Genomic DNA, 20,916 nt, shown 5'->3' on the forward strand with positions numbered 1-20,916 from the left:
TAGAATGTTTACGTTTATTGTGTAAATTGTGTAAAGGGTCTAAATATTGTATATTTGTGACATCACAAATGGACAGAAATCCTGACAGGTTGTTTCAAACGCAGAGTTTCTGAATACGGGCTGTGTGTATTTCCCAGTGGGTTGAGTGTTTCGATACTTTCACAGTATTTATATGGGACTTAAGCCTGCTTTATAATAAAAAAACATGAAAATCTCACAGTTTTAGAACCCCTGTACTAACTTACTGGCATGTCTAGACATGTAATGTGTTAACATTTCCTCTGACGTGTTGAAACTCTCAAGGTAGAAAACAGATGACTTGACACTACTGCTATGATTAAGAGTTGGTCACACAGCATTTATTTCCATTTTCTGACAAAACTCCACACAAAAACAAACTGGAGACCAAGCTGAAAAAGAGAGATCCTTCTATTTTATTTCATTTGCTTTGCTTTTTTTTTTTTGCTGCTGTTTTGCAAGTTAAGGTACAGTGCCTTGTTCCATATTTCCACTGATTTAAATAATGAAATCGGAGAGAAATCTCTTTTTCCGAGGACACAGAAAGATTGTATTTTTTTTAACAGGGGTGGGGTTGGTTGGGTGAGGTTGGGGGTCGTGGGCAGGGGCGAGGAAGGGCGGGAGAGTAAGAGGAGGCAGGTAGTGAAAGTGGGTGGATGTTTACAAGGACGGAGGGTTTGCACGCTGTTCACAACCAGACAGACAGATAGACAGGCAGGTTGAGGAGGGGGGAGGGGGGGGGGTAAAGGAGGAGTGTGAAAGAGAAAGAAGAGAGGGAGGAGAGGGAGACAGTGTGCTTTGTCATGTCCAAATGAAAACAAGCAGCTTTCAGACCCACTCCCAACATTAAAAAAAAGAAAGAAAACTTTTACGAACAATTTTGATTTTTAAAAAACACCCAGTCGTCTATTAGAAAACAACAACAACACGAGCAGAAAAGAACACGTGGGGAGGAGGAGGAGGAAGAGGAGGAGGAGGAGGGAAGGCGACAGAGAAGGAGGGAAGGAGTCAGAGGAAGAGAGCTTTTATTCCACCCTGTTGAGGGCGTGAGTGAGTGCTTAAGTTTGATGGTGAGATTGATTCTTTATTGACAGGAGAGGAGGAGGAGGGAGAGCGGCAGTAGGAGGTTGGCAGTGAGTACATAGAAATAGAAAGAGAGAAAGGGAGGGAAGAAGTCGTAGTTGGCGAATGGCAGTGATTGAGGAGCTGGATCTGGGTGGCTTTTCTCTGGCAGGAAAAAACTAAAAAACTAAAAAAAAGGCGCCACCCACCCGCTCAAATTGGCAGTTGGGAGTCTAGACGGGAGCTGCCATGTTGTCGTTCTGCTTGGCAAGAGTGATCGGAGTGGAACAGTCAGGTTTGTGTCTTTATTCTTGTAATTATACTCTTTATTCAGTTCCACACAGCGGTGTGGTTTGAGTACACATACTGTATTAAGAGTGCAGTAATAAGCATCGGCACAACAGTGTTACTGGCAGATTAGTGCTGTATAGACTTTGGGTATAAAATAAGGGGACAGAGGGACAGAGAGGACAGGATTTACAAACCCACCCCTTCCCCATCCTCTCCTCCTCTGTCGTTGGTCCCTCGCGTCGTCTTGGCGTGTTTTGTTTCTTTAGGGAATGAGGATGGAGAGGAGGAGGAGGAGGAGGAGGAGGAGGAGGAGGAGGAAGGGTAGACAGTATTTTCTTGTACAGTTTGAGTATGTTGACAGGAGAGGAGGGATGGATGGAGGGAAGGAGGAAAGAGAGAGGGAGATAGAGAAGGAGAAATGAGTTCAGGGGAGGACGGGGTGAGAAGTAAATGATGCTTTGATAATTTAATAGTATGTCTCTTTTTCCACCCAGCCTGTCGAGATGTAGAGGAGAGAAAAAGAGGGAAACAAGGAGAAAGAGAAAGAGAAAAGAGTTATCTATCAAACTATTCAATTTGTTGATTGACAGAGCAAAAATATGATTTGAATGATCAGGTCCTGGATGATATTATCCTGCACAATGTCCTAAAAAGTTGTAACCAGATGCAGCTGCACTAAAAATAGAAATGATTAATCTGTGACCTGTTATTAATGTCATGTTTTTTCCATTATATTTGTAATTTGTTCTTCTTTTCACCATAAAAGAACCACTATACTGACATGTAATAATAATCTGTGTAATATTACTCACAATGACATGCTACTAATGTGTATATACTGTATTGTTTACTAGAGGTTAGTGGCAGTCTGATGAGGCCAACACAACTCTGTTTTCTGTCTAATGGATTTAGTAAATATTAGGGCTGTCAAATTAAAGCAAATTCATTTTAATGCCATTATTGCATATTATAGCATATTGTTTCATGCTAAATGCAGTACCTGTGAGGGTTTCTGGACAATATCTGTCATTGTTTTGTGTTGTTAATCCATTTCCAACAATTAATATATACATACATTTGCATAAAGCAGCATATTTGCCTACTCCCATGTTGATAAGAGTATTTTTATCAACTTGACAAATCTCTCTTTAAGGTACATTTTGATTGACAGCCCTAGTAAATATGAAAACTAGGCAACTTTCAGGCTGCAGGTTCACACAAAGAAATTCTTGTTGCTCGAGAAACATTGAGTTTGTTCAGTGCACCTATGGATGAAACTACTGCGCAGCTGAAATAGTACACGTACACATGTATGTGTGAGCACGTATGTGTGTGTTCTCTTACCTCCGGGGTTTCGGCGAAGGATGAGTTTTCGGATCTCATCGTAAACAAAGATGAGGAAACTGTACGGGAACGCACAGAACCACCAACTGGGCCTGAGAGAGGACGCAGGGAATGATGGAGAATGAGAGCAGTCAGACAGTAATGAAGAACACAGTACTCATTAACACTCACTAGCTTTCTTACAAGTCAAAGTGTATCGTGATTTCAGGACATAGTAATCACATTACATCAACACAATCTTCATACAGTTCATTCCTACTGACAGTAAACATGGAGGACAGCATATGATGGTACTGTGATGGTGTGTTGATGTGTTACTTACTTGAGCGGGTACATCCGTAGTGCCACGTCCATGCCGGGGCAGTAGGACAGGAAAGCAGCCAGAGCCGTTTCCTCAAACAGGCCAAAGATCAAAATCTTATTCCTGCAAGACAATAAGTGCAGAAAGAAAGGAGTTAAATACAGCACACACGTAGTAGAAAGACGAGGGATGAAAGCGGACGAAGTAAGCAAAGTAACAGATGTGAAGACAGTGAGGAAATGCTAAATAAAACCATAGTGAGGGGAGGAATCAATGCCACTGAAAAGACTTGGAGGGTCGTCTGGCATCTCTGTGCTCTAGATGTGATTAGAGCTGCTCCATAGACAATGAATGAGAGACCCACAGAATGTCTCTTTTCTGTTTTAAACCTAAATGAGCTTTATTCTATTGTAGTGTTCTCAGTTGTGTTCCCGTATACTCAGAACATCACCCTGGCTGCTCTCAGTGTCATCTAGAACATCTTTCCCAATTCATTGTCTATGGAGCAGCTCCACACTTTATACCTTATGACATCACAAGTTTGAGTTTTAGCACTCTAGTTTTTGGATTTGGGAGAGAGTTGTTCATGTTTATTAATATTTTTTGGACTGTCTTAGACCGTAGGAATAACATGTCTGAATTCTGAAAATGGGCGTAGTTCCCCTTTAATGCTGAGCTGTAACGTTAGCTAGCTCAGTAGTGCTAGGGGAGCTAGCTATATCAAGTATAGATCATGGATGTATAATAAGATCTGGATACGGCGCTGCCTTGATTCTAATTTTAGCCAGCCTTGCGGTTTTGCAGCGAAAAATCCGATCAAGGAAGCATTTTTCCCAGAGATGACAAGACACCTCAAACTGTCAAACTGCAAACAGTCAATTATGACTCTTTTATTATGAATTTTTTATCCTTGAGAAAAGAGATTCAAACATCTGTGACGTCATCACAGTGTAAAGTCTATGGGCCAAGTGGGAACTTGTGGGTGGGGCCAGCGGGATAGATTCGGTGGGCCGCATACCCCGGAAGTGAACCTGGAAGCTAAACAACTTTTTTGGCATATGCAGCAGGCGAGCAATTGTCATTGGACTGAATAGGTGCAATCTTGGGGTTCGGCATCCAGTTCTTATAATACACCCATGATAGAGATTCACGCTTCCTTCTGCGCGGTGATACGGTTAGCGGGTGTAGTCTAACCGGGTCGTGATTTCTCTAAAGAGACATCGCTGTTGAGTTTTTCAAATGTATTTTTTTGGCGCTTTGAGCACCACAAGCCGAGTGGCATTTAGTTCCATTACATTAGAGAGAAGGCAGACATCTGTTGTTTTTAAATCGAACAAAATGAGGTGAGATGTCTGATGTGTTGGATGAACAAACATTATCTTTCTCCATCATCAGCTACATTACAGGTTGGTTACCTGTCTAACAGATCAAACTGTGTATGAGTCTGAAGCTCCCTCCAGCCTTCTAATGTATGTACAGAAGCATTAGAAAGACTCTCTGACTTACTTCATGCCCTGCTGGAACACAGAGTTGCGTCTGGTCTTGCAGATGATGACATCTGCCCACTGTACCACCACAATACTGACGAAGAACGCTGTGTGGCAAGTGAACTCCACAATCTTACGCTGCTCATATGTCTGTACAGAGGAAGAGAGAAACACAACACGTTGGCGATGCTGCTACTCTTTCGTCTATCGTTTATCATTCAGAGATTACTATTATCAAATGAATGTGTGAAAGAAATATTCTGAGAGCTTTGTGTGAGTAACCTGATATTACACCATGACACTCAATATATGGAAGCAGGAGAACACTGATATTGTGTCAGCTCAGTCATACCCATTGCTGGCCGTAGCTGTCCTCCAGGTCGTTGGTGGAGCGGTCGTCCCAGTTGAGCCGGATGCCGACGAGCACAGACGGCAGAAAACCATTTTCAGCCATGATGACAAAATAGGCGAAGAACCCGCCAAGAGCTTGGATCATACCTGCATACACAGAGTTTTACACCCATATATAATATAATATAATATAATATAATATAATATAATATAATATAATATATTATAATATAATATATTATAATACAATATAATATAATATATTATAATATAATATATTATAATATAATATAATATAATATAATATAATATAATATAATCATCAATCATTGAACATTATGATGTGATGAGAGAAAAACTTCAAGACTCTGTAAAAAGAGTAAAATAGAAAGGAGCATGGATGTTCTGGGAATTGACCAGTATTTACTGAAAAAATATTAGATTTGTTGCACTAAAATTTGTGGATTAGAAAAACAAATTTCACCGCACAACCTTTTGATGGCGTTGTTGACTGCAGTCAGTGGAGTCATGTTGGTATCAGGATGCAGTCAGATAGCCAATATCTTTGGGTTACCATTGTCTAAGAACACTCTGGGCATGGTAGCATGCTATGAGCTAACAGAACTTAAACTTATCAGATTTGCAGTCTGTTATGAACAAAACCCATTTTGTGCATGGGACAGATTTGTGGCCATTAAAGAGATTTTCTCCAATGGTCTTGCATGTTGACCATAATTGCACTAATATCTAAAAATTACAGCGACTGTCTTCTTAATTTATTTAAATTATTATTATTATTTTTTATTTACTTAATTTTTATTTACATTGTGAATCAAAGTCCTTTTTAACTTTAGCTTTTATTTTTAATTTATTTATATAGGCTGTCAATCGATTATAATATATTTATTAATATCTAATTAATTGCATGATTGTCCATAACTAATCGCCCATTTTTTATCTGTTCAAAATGTTCCTTAAAGGGAGATTTGTCAAGTATTTAATACTCTTATCAACATGGGAGTGGGAAAATATGCTACTTTATGCAAATGTATGTATATATATCGATTATTGGAAATCAATTAACAACACAAAACAATGACAGATATTGTCCAGAAACCCTCACAGGTACTGCATTTAGTATAAAACAATATGCTCAAATCATAACATGTCAAACTGCAGCCCAACAGGCAACAACAGCTGTCAGTGTGTCAGTGTGTTGACTTGACTATGACTTTCCCCAAACTGCATGTGATTATCATAAAGTGGGCATGTATGTAAAGGGGAGACTCGTGGGTACCCATAGAACCCATTCACATTCACTGATCTGGAGGTCAGAGGTCAAGGGACCCTTTTGGAAATGGACATGACCGTTTATTCTCGCCAAAATTTAGTGTAAGTTTGTAGAATTATTTACCCTGAGGATTTCTAGTTTACTATGATGCCAGTATCTTCATATAGCTTTAAAACTGAGCCGCTACAACCTCAAAATCGCAAGTTGCGTTAATGCGTTAAAGAAATTAGTGGCGTTAAAATAAATTTGCGTTAACGTGTTATTATCGTGTTAACTTTGACAGCTCTAATATATATATACATAATTATATAAATATAAATATCTAAAAAATAGTTTGGGGGAAGGTTCAGTAAAGTATGTACAACGTGTTAAACGTATAAAATCAATAAATATAGCACTAATGATTGATTGGTGATTAAGTGCTATACACAGCACCTTTTACACTCATCTGAATTGTATGTTGAATAACACAAAGATGGCACCTACCGATTTGTCCATAGGCAATACTGATGAGTCTCTCGTTGACCAGTTTGTCCCTCTGTGGGTTCCTGGGCTGGCGCTTCATGATGTCACTCTCTGCTGCTTCATAGGCCAGAGAGATGGCTGGAACCTGACGGAGGAGACAGACACACATTGCTCTTAATGTGATTTTATGTGTCAGCAGCTGTTTACAGTGAAAGCATTGATTTCTGGGTATGTTTTGCTTTGGTTTATTTGAACATGGTCCCACACTGCCACCTAGTGTCCGTTTTGTGTACATACCTTTCAGTCATAACTTTGAATTCAATTTTGAATTCATCGTGATGCTCGGTGGTATGCTCAGTGGTATGATCTTTTTATGATGGCCAGGTAATAATGTGACAAATGGGGGATTGTGTTAAAGTTGATATCTCTCCAGTCTGTAGGGGTCTGCCTGCAGGTTACTGGTAGATAGTGTGGGGGTGCAAGTGAATGAATATTTGCTTGAGTTGCAGGGTTTGATAAAGCTACAGGGAAATACATCAATTAGTTGTTTTCACTGAGCTTTGCTTGCTATTTGACAACTTATCATATCAGAATTTGCCCGGATGTTACCGTTTCTCCATCTGTTTATTCTGTCTCACTTTCAAGCTTCTCATTGAACCCAACCATCCACAATTCCCTCAACTTTTGGAAATGAATCAATAAATTGTTTTAGTATGACTGGCTCTATTACATCAAAATCACCACAAATTGCATTCAGTATCTATATACCTGGATTTTATTCTCCCAATTCATGTTATGTTATTTACAAAGGTGGTTAGTAATGAGTAATTAGACAACGTCGGGCCAGCGAAGGCCCTATTGGAACTGTAAAGATTATTCTTTTTCATGCAAATGAATTGCCTTTTTGAGGGCCTTAATATGCTTAACAAGTTGTTAAACTTGGCACACTTATTAGACGGGGTAAGAAATTTTATATTTTAAGGGTCTCGGGCTTGGGTGTTTCAAAATGGCTCGCTAGCGCCCCCTAGAAAGTTGGAAAAAATTGAGCCCCTCGCTCCAGTTTCACCTACATGTATGAAATTTGGCAGACAGATGTAACATGTGGAGACACACAAAAAAGCCTCTTGGAGGTATGCCCAAAACTCAACAGGAAGTCAGCCATTTTTAATTTAATGTGCGATTTTCGCCCATTTTTGGCGTTTTATAGGTCGTGTACTTTAAGGCACTCCTCCTACAGATTTAATCAGATCGACTTGAAATTTGGTCAGGACCATCTTAAGACCTTGAGGATGAAAATTATTCAAATGGTGAGCTTTCACTGAACGACCTGACCGTGGCGCAGCGGCCATTTTGAGCCATTCGCCATGAAACAGGAAGTTGTTGTAACTCCACTGTACATATACGTTAGCCCCGCCGCTTTCATAACTCATGAACCATTTGTCGTAGACTCCTGTAGGAGGTGTCATATCACTCAGCAGAGAGTTCCTGTTTCATTGGTGAAGGTTAGCCCCGCCCCCTTTCATAACTCATGAACCGTTTGTCTTAGACTGTTTTGGCAGGCGTCATTGCGCTCATCAGAGTTCCGGTTTCATTGCGCCTGGCCACGTCGATCGTCATCCTGCCAGTACCCCCGACGCGCGTGGAGGTGCGAGGGCCCCTTCATCGCTGCTCGCAGCTTTAATTACATTTACCCCTTTACATTAACTCAAGTAACTTTTTAGAGTAACTTGTACTTGTCAGAGTAGTTTTAATGCAGTATACTTTTTACTCTTACTTGAGTAGATTATAAGAGAAAAATCATCAACAGTAGTGTGCTGGTGTTTATTATTTCATAAGATACTCACTACTCAAGTAACTTTTTGAATAAATACTTTTGGTATCTTATTCAAGTCGTTATTTTGATAACTACTTTTACTTGTACTTGAGTACGTTTTTTTTGCAAAGTGACAGTACCTTTACTTGAGTACAGTATTTGCCTACTCTACCCAGCTATCTATGCAGCAAAACCTGACCATTCTTACTTGACTGAGCACCTGTGTGTAGCCCTGATAATAATTACCAGGTATTACTGTATATAGTTTGCCTGACATGTCTACAGTTCACATGTCTGTGTACAGCTGAACTTGACTGGTTCACTGTGCAGGCATGAATGTTGAAGCATACGAGCATGTAAAAGAGCTGAGTGTGTGGGGCCACCTGTGAGTCACACATTGGCTGCTGCATTTTGTATTGCCTGACTGGACATAAACCCATTGGAGCTTCATGCTACAGTATGTGAGCTTCAGTTTGTATATTAGTGTCTCTTACCATGTCAGTTCCCAGGTCGATGCAGAGGATGGTGATGGTGCCCAGAGGCAGTGGGATGTTGACCAGGATGAAGAACAGGAAGGGGGTGATCTCTGGGATGTTGCTGGTCAGAGTGTATGCAATGGACTTCTTCAGGTTGTCAAAGATCAAACGGCCTGTAAGGATGAAGGTGTATAAATAAATTCAGACTGCTGAACAGGTGAAATCCATAACTAGGCTTGGATGGTGTTACGGTATACCAGGTTATTTAGAAATCCTGAAGAACAATTAAGAAAAATAAAAATACAACTGTTTTCATCAAATCTGAATAAATAAACACGCAAAACATATTTTTCCTAAACAATTTTGATTGTAGAAGCGTGAAGAAAACGTTTTTCAACACAACTAACATTATTTGTACTATGTAAATTTTTTTGGTTTTTGAAAATGCTAATTTTTATGAGCACAGTGCAAAGGCGTTGGTGGTTTCGCTACGTTCCGCATGTAACTTCACAACATCATCACGAGCGTACAACGGGATGACGCAAAACACAGAAGCCTTAGCTTTCTGCTGCAAAAAGAATGATGAAATACTACTTGAGGTGAAGTAGACCCCACACCTAAGTCAACACCACTAGCTCTTTAAATACATTATTATTATCATTATTATTATTATAAACTCATTAACATAGTATTCATAAATGTCCTTCCATCTTATTTATTGACAGCATTTTTTCACTGTGCATTATATTATTCTGGTAAAAACAAGACTAAGAGAGACTTAACAACAAATAGATAGTAAGAAGATACAAAATCTTTCAGCATACAGCTAACGGCATTTTAAAATGTAATCCTCTGAATCGTTAAAGGTGCAGTGTGTAGGATCTGGCGGTATCTAGCAGTGAGGTGAGGAGATTGCCACCAACTGAAACCTCTCCCGTGTGTAAAGCGTGAATGGCCCTCTCTAGAGCCATTTGTTGTAAGAGTAGCATGGGTCATTTGGAGCAGAACCAGTGCTTAGAGTGTGTGTGTACATGGGAAGTGAGTGGTGAAGCAAGAGAGAGAGAGCAGCGGCGACGGGAGCAACGAGTAGCGTTATTGACTCCGGCCCAAGCAGGAAAAGTTAACAGAGTCTGGTTTGTCCGTTCTGGGCTACTGTAGAAACATGGCAGAGCAACATGGCGGACTCCGTGAAGAGGACCCGCTCCCTATGTAGATATAAACGGCTCATTCTGAGCTAACGAAAACACAACCATTCTTATTATCAGGTGATTATACACTAAATAAACCATACTTATTAATATTATATTCCATTTCTGCCAATAGATCACCCTAATTGTTACACACTGGTCCTTTAACTGTTTATGTACTTTCTGTAATAAACTCGGAAAAAAAAAGTTCGGAAATTTGTGTTTGATGGATTATTTCTCTGTTGTTACAATGCTAATGGTCATTGTATTTTACATCGTTGGAAAGTCTGTTTATTTACCTTCACAATGATGTCCAACTTGTAAGGATCCTGTATTTTATATATCTGGTATATTGTTTTGTACTTTGTACTTTGCACTACTAACTTTTTTACTGCCTTTTTACTAACATGTTTTGCACTATGGAACTGTGATGCTGGAAACTTGAATTTCCCTCGGGATCAATAAAGTTACTATCGATCTATTTATATCTATCTATCTATCTATCTATCTATCTATCTATCTATCTATCTATCTATCTTTGTGGGATGAGCAGCACAGCTGATTATGTGGGTAGTGCCCAAGTGAAATTTGCCAAAATTCTCTTCCAATGCTAAACAGAGTATTCTCCTGTTGGTATTGACTCTTGTTTTGAGCTCCAGGTGCTGCCAATCAGGTGCCTGATGTGCATGGGTCCTGCTGGGTGCTACGCCCGACTAAAGTGATCATTTGGTGTCTGCTCCGAGCATCGGCATGCCACGTTTGTCTAATCTGAATAAGGCCCGTGCGTTAGGGCAAGTTGTTCCGCAAAACCAAGTTGCATCCTGGTTGAGGAATGGAACGCCATCCCACAGCAACGTGTGACCAGTTTGATGACCAGCATGAGGAGGAGGTGCCAGGCTGTTGTGGCTGCGTATGGATCTTCCACCGCAACTGAGGCTCCTGATGGTGTATTAAATGAATAAAGTGTAAAATAGCCAATATGTCTTGTTTGATCCTTGTTACTGATAGAGAGTTCAATCATCCAATCCACCAAACAACTCAAAACAAGAGTCAATACCAACAGGAGAATACACTGTTTAGCATCGGCAGAGCATTTTGGCAAATTTTACTTGGGCGCTCCCCACATAATCAGCTGTGCTGCTCATCCCACAAATGCATGATCCTTACAAGTTGGACATCACAGCCTTTTTCCCCTCCCACTGTCCCTTCTCTCGTTCATCCCTCACCTTCTTCTACTCCAGTGACGATGGAGGCAAAGTTGTCGTCCAGCAGGATCATATCGGCAGCCTGTTTGGACACGTCTGAGCCAGAGATTCCCATGGCAACGCCGATGTCAGCCTTCTTCAGGGCAGGAGAGTCGTTCACACCATCACCTGTCACCGCCACGATGGCACCCTGAAGGAGGATAAACATTTTAGGGTTTTCATTCCAATTCAGGACACACAACGCTAAAAACCATGCACTTGTTTTTTTATTACAGGAGCATATTTATTTCTCCCTGTGTGGATATGTATAAGAGTGTGTGTATGCAAAATAGGGATGTTCATAATTAACCGTTTAACCGTTAACCGACATTAAGCATTTTAACCGATTAACGCTATCAGTTAAAACGGTCAAAAGAAATATTTATAATTTATTAAAAAGCTGAGCGGCTCGTCACTTTGAGGAGAAAAGTTGGTCCACCTTAACAGCTCACCTTAAGAGGCAGAGCTGGAGTTGCAGGATACAGGAAGTCAGCTCCGGTCTCTCTGGCTCGCTCGGGGCTCGCTTGAGCGGAGTGGAGGAGTTGTAGTTTCGTAACATTTATTCACTGACAAATAAACTGTACACACACTGCTACACCTACGTTCACAGCTAGAACACCACCAACAACCTCACACTCACCGCCAACACACACACAGACACTTGTTAAAGTTACATCGCGCTGACAGGCTGTATGTGTGTGGCGGCGGCGGCGAGCAAGAAGCCTCCGGCAATGCTAGAGTTGCTAACGTAGCACAAATACACACACTGTTTATCGGGCAATCGCTATCGTTACACCGGGCAGACACACAGCTGACAACCTGCTAAACTAAACTAAATGTGCGGTGGAGACTTTTACTGGGAAAGTGGCTGCATGTCCGCGACACTACACGCAGCATCGTAGCTGCTAAGTTAACGCTCCCGGAAGGTGAACTGGGAACTCAGTTGTCTGTTGTGCTCACACACTGCAGCTGGCACGAGGCACAAATTCAATAGCTTAACGGTTAATAATCGGTTAATGAGGGTCGGTTATCGGTTAAGAAAACTTTTCAAAATGAGCATCCCTAATGCAGAGTAAATGTACCTGTCTCTGGCAGCCTTCTACAATGATAAGTTTCTGCTGTGGGGAGGTTCTGGCAAAGACGATCTCTGTGTGGTTCCTCAAAATGTCATCCATCTGCTCCTCATCCAGGTCTTTCAGATCTGTGCCGTGGATCACGCAGGCCTTGGCATCCCTACACAACACAGAACAAGCAAAGCACTCTGGTACACGTTTGTACACCAAGCTATACTGCCATTTAAAGGTGCTGCAAAGTAAAAGGCTACATTTTACGATGGCTTATTAGGGCCATTGTAGGTTAGAAAAATATATACTGTAAATTATGGTGCCGGGGGAGGAGGTAATAATCTGAGAAATCTTAGAATTTCTGAGATTAAAGTGATAAATTCATGAGAAAGAAACTTGGATATTCTGTGAGATTATAAAGTCATAAATTTGAGGGTGAAAATTGTCTTATAGTAAGGATGTCCTCTGAGCTAGGCGAAGATCCTGTTTTCATTCATGGTCTTTTATGAACATGATGCTGACATCAGTATGCATTGTACATGTTAGACCATGCTAGACCTGTTTTATTTTGCCAGTCAGATAAATCCTAAAGATCTCTGTTTTCAGTGTCCTCTCTGACGGATGTCCCCTGAGCGAGGCGAAGGTCCTAAAAGATACATATACACGTTTTCTTTCATGTTCTTTCTGTGTTCTTTTATGAGCATTAATAAATACTAATGTAATGTCATTGTATATGTACTGCAGCTGTCAATCAATTCAAATAGTTAATAGTTAATAGTTAATAGTTAATTAAGCGCAAATTAATCACACATTTTTTATTTGTTCAAAATGTACCTTAAAGGGAGATTTGTCAAGTATTTAGTACTCTTATCAACATGGGAGTGGACAAAAATGCTGCAAATGTATGTATATATTTATTATTGTAAATCAATTACCAACACAAAACAATAACAGATATTGATCCAGAAACCCTCACAGGTAGGCCTACTGTATTTAGCATAAAGCAATATGCTCCAATCATAACATGGCAAACTGCAGCCCAACAGGCAACAACAGCTGTCAGTGTGTCAGTGTGCTGACTTGACTATGACTTGCCCCAAACTGCATGTGATTATCATAAAGTGGGCATGTCTGTAGAGGGGAGACTCGTGGGTACCCATTGAACCCATTTTCCAGCTTTAAAACTTCCCACTAGAACCTGAAAATCGCTTTAATGCATTAAAGAAATTAGTGGCGTTAAAAGGAATTTGCATGAATGCGTTATTATCAGGTTAACTTTGACAGCCCTGATATATACATTACTGCAGTGTTTAGCGTGGCGTCTGTGGTGTGATGAGGTTGATTCAACCTTGTAAAGTAAAGCGATCTGGTTCCTTGAAAAAAAAAACACAATTTTAAAATTAAGTTTTTTTTCTCGTAAATTTGTGACTTTAATCTCAGATCATTTCTGACTTTTGTCTCTCTAATTTCTGTCTGTACAATCTCAAAGAATATTCACATTTTTTTCTTGTAAATTTGTGAGTTTTTTCTTGTAAATTCACTAGTTTAATCTCAGAGAATAGACAACTTATTTTCTCGGAAATTCCTCCCTAAGTTTTTTTTTTTAAGTTATTTTTTTGGGGGCATTTTTAGCATTTTTTTATTGACAGGACAGTGGATAGAGTCTTGGAAAGAGGGGAGAGAGAGAGTGGATGACATGCGGAAAGGGCCACAGGCCGGATTCGAACCCGGGCCGCCGCGGTTAGGACTGGGCCTTGCTATATGGGCGCCCGCTCTACCAACTGAGCTAACCAGGCGCCCCCTCCCTAAGTTTTTTTACCTACAATCGCCCCAATACGCCATTTATTGAACATCAAAATTATTGTAAAAGTCCAACTTATATACCGCAATTAGGGATGCACTGACACCGATACAAGTATCGTGTGTACTGCCGCCTCGTATGCGTGACTCCCCAGCCTGCCGTGTGTCGCTCACACCCTCCAGCTGGCTGTTAACGAGGGTCTTTTGGCACAGAGAAGTACTCGTATTGGTACTCGGTATCGGCGAGTACCCAATTGTAAGTACTTGTACTTGTACTCGGTCTGAAAAAAATGGTATGGGTGCATCCCTACCCGCAATGCATGTAAACTTGTTTAAATTTCCTTTTTCTGTCTTACCTTGGGTTGACCTGGCTGACAGGGATGTTGAGGCGTGCAGCAATGTCTTCCACTGTCTCGTTGCCCTCGGAGATGATGCCCACACCCTTAGCAATGGCCTTTGCTGTGATTGGGTGGTCACCAGTCACCATTATAACCTGAAATATAGGAGGAGGAAGAAGATGATGAAGAGGTAGGTGATGAAAGGGAAGGAGAAAATTTAGGATCAAGTAAGAGGAGAAAAGGCCAACAAGTAGGATAGAAGGAATAGGATGAGAAGAATGAAAGGAAGAGGAGAGAGGATGTAAAAGAAGAATGAGAGAAGTAGAAGAGAAGAATACAATTCATACTATTAATAAAACATTCAATGAAATTCCTCTAAACTCTGCGTGACAGTCATCCGCAGCCTTCACATCCTATGTTCTGCTTTTCCAGGCTATTAAATGCGTGACTTTAAAGGTTCCCACCTTGATGCCAGCGGAGCGGCATTTGCCCACGGCGTCGGGCACGGCAGCACGGGGAGGGTCGATCATGGACATGAGGCCTACGAAGCAAAGGTTGTCTGTCTCGAAGTTGACGTCATCTGTGTCGAAGGCGAAACCTTTGGGATACTTGTCCTCTGGCAGGAACACGTGGCAGAAGCCTGGAGGAATTAGGGATGAATGAATTGTACATACACACATTTCTATGAATTTCTTGAATTGTACAAACAGGATGAAACCATACAATAAAATACAGGATATACCAAAACTTTATTGGGAAGTTAGAATTCCAAATCATGAACCGTTTGTTTAGGGATGTTCGACTAATTTCCCTGATGTTCAAACAGATGTTTAAACTTAGACTAGTTGACAAGTCTAAAAGTAGGAAGACACTCAGAAAACAGTCAAAATGGATCACAATTTAATCTATAAGATTAAACATTGTGTATAAGAGACATTTGAAATGGTTAATCACATTTTTTAATAACCAAATTGTATTTTAAATGCAGTTGAAATCAATATCCAATTCAATTCAATTTATTTTTATATAGCTTCAAATCATAACAGAAGTTAGCTCAAGACGCTTTATATATAGAGCAGGTCTTAGACCGTACACCATATACTGTATGTCCTCAGTGTCCTCTCCTGCAAAGTGGCAGTGCTCACAAAACAACATCAACTAGACAAATATTTTTAAAATGTAATAAAAGTTGTAGGGACAATGGCATTATTTACAGTGAGAGGGGTCTATACACAATATGGAATATAAATATAAGTGTGTGAATAGAACAATAATGAGTGTGTGTGTATTGTCTGTATGTAGCCCTATGTGTGTGTATGTGTGTGTGTGTGTGTGTGTGTGTGTGTGTGTGTGTGTGAACGTGTGTGGATAAGAGGGGCAGCGTGTGGCGCTTGGTGGGCGCCCTGGAGAGGTCAGAGTTCACAGTCCTGATGGCCTGGGGAAAGCACCTCCTGGTGATGAAACGCCAGCGGGGACCGTGGCCTAAGAAGAGTCATGGTTTGACATTGCTTATAGGCTACCATTAGTACCTTAGTGTGCACGTTTTATTATCTTCCAACTTCTCGTTCCCTCTATCTCTCTCAACACACACAGCAAGCGACGTGGCACTCAGCCCTCCATCGTATCTGCAACATTAACTGTCGCAGTCCTCATCCCAAAAGTCAAAACGAGAGATGTAATCATTTTCAAAATTCACAACATGTTTTTATTAGGGCTGTCAAAGTTAACGCAATAGTAACATATTAATGCAAATTCATTTTAATGCCACTCATTTCTTATGAAAGTTTTTATTGGACTTTATTAGTTGTAACCAACAGAAGACAATCCACAAATGTGTACCATGATTTCCAAATATTTCTATCCACATATCTATCCTCCATTTGTGTTGTGTAAAGTCACATCCACAAAAATAAAGGGCGATTTGCAAATACGCATAACTTACTCTGTAAATACGTATTTTAAGGTTTACATGTAAAGTGATATATACGCATTTGTGCATTCATTTCTACACACGTAATGATATTTGCACATTTGCAGATCGCTTCCTGTACATTTATGTCCCACGAGACATTTGCAACTTCCCTCCTGTGTGGTTACATCATTTTGTCTGATTCGTAGCGCATCAGATCTGTAGAAACAATCTGTAAGTAAGAGGTGCATTTACTAGCTCCACCAGAAGGTGACGACATTCCGCTCTTCCATCATCCTTACCCAGTACTCTCTCTCCCAGTCCTCCCAGTTCCAGATAGGCGTTCTGGAAAGCCTCTTTCATCTCCTCGTCCATGGGCTGCTCCTTGCCGTGCACCATGATGGTGGAGCTGCGGTCGAGGATCCTCTCTGGGGCTCCCTTCATCACTAACAGGTAGCGGTTGTCATTTTCATCGTCATTCTCATGAATTGAGAGCTGATGGGAACAGATTTTAGTGTTAAGCCGTGGGCACACTACCCACATCAGGAGCGCGTGGCGTCTGCGTCGCGTGGTGGCTGCGTGATGCAGGAGTCTGGTGTTCACACTAGACGCTTGTTGGCTGCGTGTCGGCTGCGTGACGCCTGCCTGTCAGCTGTGTTTCTGCTGCTGCTGTCAGCCCTTTCTTTCTGCATAGAGTTTGCCTTTTAATGGCCATTTAACTTCATGATAAATATAATTTATATTTATTTTAGACAGAGAAAGGTTCAGAAACGTGTGGTAATTAGTAAATAATAGTAATAATCCACAATTAAAACTCCGTACTGTATTCATTTATGATGCTTTCCAAGCCACTGCTTGTTCCACATCACTGTCCGGCACATATTTCAGAATAAAAGCCTCGTGTTAACAAATGAAGGAATTCTGTGCAAAGAAAACCCGCTTTAGGGCTTTTATTGCAAAATGGAAGCAGGAAGTGTTGATTTAAACCCCAAACTTTATCAATTCTTGTAGCTCCTAAAGTGACTGCATGTTCCACAGCACTGACTGCTCATATTTCAGAATAAAAGCCTTGTGTTAACAAATGAAGGGATTCTATAGTCTATAGAAAAAAAATGCCTGAGGGCTTTTATTTTGAAATGAAAGCAGGAAGTGTTGATTTAAAAACAAGTTTACTTAACTTTACTTTGTAACATATTCTACAGATAAACCTCGAAACTGCAGTAAAGTATTGCTGGTATGAAGTTAATATACAGTCACTAGATCACTTTCACTGTCTGTGACATATTCTACAGATGTCTAGACATGTAAACTGCATTATGTAGCTGATATGATGTCCATATACTGTCAATAGATCACCTTCACTGTCTGTTGCTGCTGGGACACGCAGCTGAGACGTGAGACGCGCGTCTCATGCGGGCAGTGTGTCCACTCTAATCTGTTAACATGGACGCCGAAATAAAACACAACACGCCACGCAGCCGGCATGCGCCGGCAGGCGTCTCATGTGGGCCACCACTTTAGCATGAGAACCATTTAAGAAGTATGTACTGCTTTAGCCCATTTACAACATATCTTTGTAGAACTATCTGAATTATTTGTGAGGTGCATAAATAAGCAGAAGGGGACGAACCTGGTACTTGTTGGTGGAGTTGAAGGGGATCTCGGCCACCTTCTTGTTCTTGTCTCTCATGGCTTTGACGGCACCACAGGACAGCTCGATACACTTCAGCAGGGCTGACTCGGAGGCGTCGCCGGCCACGTCACGCTTTAGGATGGGCAAAGCGTCCTGGCCAGCCTTGAACACAGCACGGTTACACAGAGCAGCGATGCGGGCCAAAGACACCCATGTGAGGGAGCTTTTGTCGAAGGAGGAGCCTAGAGAATGATCAGGAAAAAAAAGGCACATTGATATACAGGTGTGGGTGACAGGCAGGGATACAGCGGAGAAAAGTGCAGATGCAAACGCACAATTACAGGTTTGTAATTTAAAAACAAACCTAACAGACAGAAATACCCTCCGTCTGTTTCCTCTCCGTTTTGTGATGATCCATGTAGCCGGGCCCCTGATGAAGCTATTTTAAAGCTAACGCTTGATAAAGCCATCACACACCGGAGAGGAAAAAGATGGAAGGTACTTCTGTCCCTTATATTTGTTTTTAAATGAACCTGTAATTGTGCGTTTGTCCATCAAAACGGACACTACTAACGCTATTTAGGTCAGAGAGACACTGGAACATAACGTAACGTTGTGGAGTTTTTGGAATATTTCATGCCATCTGATCAAATATATACTAGTTACATTTCCCTTTTATTCTCAGTGCATGGCGTTAACTGTGAAGATGAGGGCAAGGAGTAAACTTATATCCCTGACTCGAAACACTTCATCAGCTATTGTAGTTTATGGCTTAAACAACAACAACCCATGCAACTGAACAGGCTTTGATTTAAAGCTGCAGTGGGTAGACATGGAGAAAATATGATTCAAAAAGGTTCTTTTTATAAAATGGTTGCTATATCGTCCTGATAGTAGTGTATGAGACAGGTCATCTGAAAAAAATCATGTTCCTCTTTATCCTCTCAGAGAGACGGCCCAGATAAAATGAGAACGTTTGTGACCCGGCAGCCGTGTTCAGATCAGTTGAGGAAATACCAAGCACCGCCCACCAGCCGGAGCAAACTCTCTCATTTTACAGCTAAACAGTACACTACAAGATGATTCTAAGAACATCTTACACGAGAAATAGTCATTACAGTAACAGAATATTAATTCATATTTGATCAGCGCTGCCTAGTTTGATCGTTTGATCGGAGTTCGCGAGTGATTGACAGCTGCCTCCGTTGAAAGAACAGCCAATAGGAGCGCTCTCTCTCTGAAATGACCTGTGATTGGCCATAGTTGTTCTAAAGCCTGAAAACAGAGCCATGAGGAGGAGCAGAAGTCTAGTTATCTCTCAGAACACTTGAATTACAAAATGCTGAAAGGGTATTAAGGAATGTTTGCCCAATGATGCCCAAAACATTCTGCCTACTGTTACTTTAATTGGTGGTAAGAGAGTGTGTGTTTAGCAGGAGCTACAATAGCTTAACAACATGCTAAGATCAATGATTTGATAAAAAAAAAAAAAAAAAACAGATCAGAGATTGAGGTTTCTACCAAACATACATTTGGGGACCATATATGAAAGCAGGAGAGAGAGGAAAATCTCACCAGACTGGTCCTCAGTGGTGTCGGCCTCGTGGATCTGGTTGTCGAACCACATGTGGGCCACGGTCATTCTGTTCTGGGTCAGGGTGCCCGTCTTGTCGGAGCAGATGGTGGAGGTGGAGCCCAGAGTTTCCACAGCCTCCAAGTTCTTTACCAGGCAGTTCTTACGAGCCATTCGCTTAGCAGTCAGTGTGAGACACACCTGAGAGAGGAGAGGGGAGACGAGAGACACAAAAGAGAGAAGACAAAACAGCAAGGAGAGAAGGAAAGACAGGAGGAGAGACAGGAGGAAAGACAGGTGTAGAGACAGGAGGAGAGACAGGAGGAGAGACAAGAGGAGAGACAGGAGGAAAGACAGGAGGAAAGACAGGAGGAAAGGAGATGTTGCGATAGAATAAAACAAAAGGAGAGAGTAGAAACAAAGAAACAAACCAAAGGAGAAAGAGAGAACATAATTAGTGTCTATGTAGTAGACTAACTGCACAGATGAACATCTCCAGGCACTAAACTGACTTCTGCCAATGAGCAGCCCCATCAGTGTCATACTGTACCTGAAACAATTAACCACACCCATGAACCCCCCCCACCCCGACCCCTGGAGATGTTCATCCTGCTCACTACAATGTTCCTCTATACTATAGCAAAATGCACTCAAATCAAAACCTCCTTCCAAAAATAAAAAAAACAGGCCAAACAGCAATGCAGAGAGAAAATGAGAAATGAACGAGTGAAGCGGTGAAGCAGAGCAGCGGTGCATTCATCATGCCAAGTACGGCAAGACCCATGGGCCAAACAGAGCTAGCCAAGGCCAAGCGGAGGAGGCCGAATTCAGCATGTGAAGCTGACTAGTCATTAGCCTAATATCATTACATTTAGCTAGCCGTTGTCATTGCAGACAGCACCACGACTGGCCTGGAAAAGAGAGAGAGACTTACAAAAGAGGAAGATGGAGAGAGAGAACACAAACTCACAAACACATACTGTATGGGGGCTGCTTTGGGAGAAAGAGAGAAGAGAGGGATGGAAAGAGAGATATACAAACAAAGACAATAGCTCCACCACGGGAACAGGTACTGACTTGCAGAGAATGTTAAAGCACATACAATACAGATAAAGATACAGATGCAAACAGATGTACAGCGACATCACAACACTGGAAAAACACAAGCACAGAGATACGAGAAGCAGGGACAAATTCAAACACTAGACAGGACAAGACGACATCAGCCTAAACACCGTATGCACAACCAGACATGGGTGAAACTACAAG

General features: G+C 41.2%; 1 protein-coding gene across 1 annotated transcript in view; it reads right to left on the reverse strand.

The window, feature by feature from the left end:
- Window positions 1-411: 411 nt before the first annotated feature.
- The window catches only part of LOC119503182 (sodium/potassium-transporting ATPase subunit alpha-3), a 60,577-nt gene continuing 40,072 nt past the window's right edge, over window positions 412-20,916 (reverse strand). The window contains exons 10-23 of the mRNA XM_037794782.1: window positions 19,650-19,848; window positions 18,072-18,316; window positions 16,744-16,936; window positions 14,997-15,172; window positions 14,551-14,687; window positions 12,413-12,563; window positions 11,313-11,481; window positions 8,918-9,072; window positions 6,632-6,755; window positions 4,856-5,001; window positions 4,523-4,653; window positions 3,038-3,139; window positions 2,716-2,807; window positions 412-1,866 (exon numbers count right to left, since the gene is read on the reverse strand). Coding sequence (XP_037650710.1) covers window positions 1,838-1,866; window positions 2,716-2,807; window positions 3,038-3,139; window positions 4,523-4,653; window positions 4,856-5,001; window positions 6,632-6,755; window positions 8,918-9,072; window positions 11,313-11,481; window positions 12,413-12,563; window positions 14,551-14,687; window positions 14,997-15,172; window positions 16,744-16,936; window positions 18,072-18,316; window positions 19,650-19,848 — 2,049 coding nt within the window. The 3' untranslated portion in view covers window positions 412-1,837. The remainder of the gene's footprint in view (window positions 1,867-2,715; window positions 2,808-3,037; window positions 3,140-4,522; window positions 4,654-4,855; window positions 5,002-6,631; window positions 6,756-8,917; window positions 9,073-11,312; window positions 11,482-12,412; window positions 12,564-14,550; window positions 14,688-14,996; window positions 15,173-16,743; window positions 16,937-18,071; window positions 18,317-19,649; window positions 19,849-20,916) is intronic.

Source organism: Sebastes umbrosus, chromosome 15, assembly GCF_015220745.1.
Source record: "Sebastes umbrosus isolate fSebUmb1 chromosome 15, fSebUmb1.pri, whole genome shotgun sequence".
NCBI classification, from domain to species: Eukaryota; Metazoa; Chordata; class Actinopteri; order Perciformes; family Sebastidae; genus Sebastes; species Sebastes umbrosus.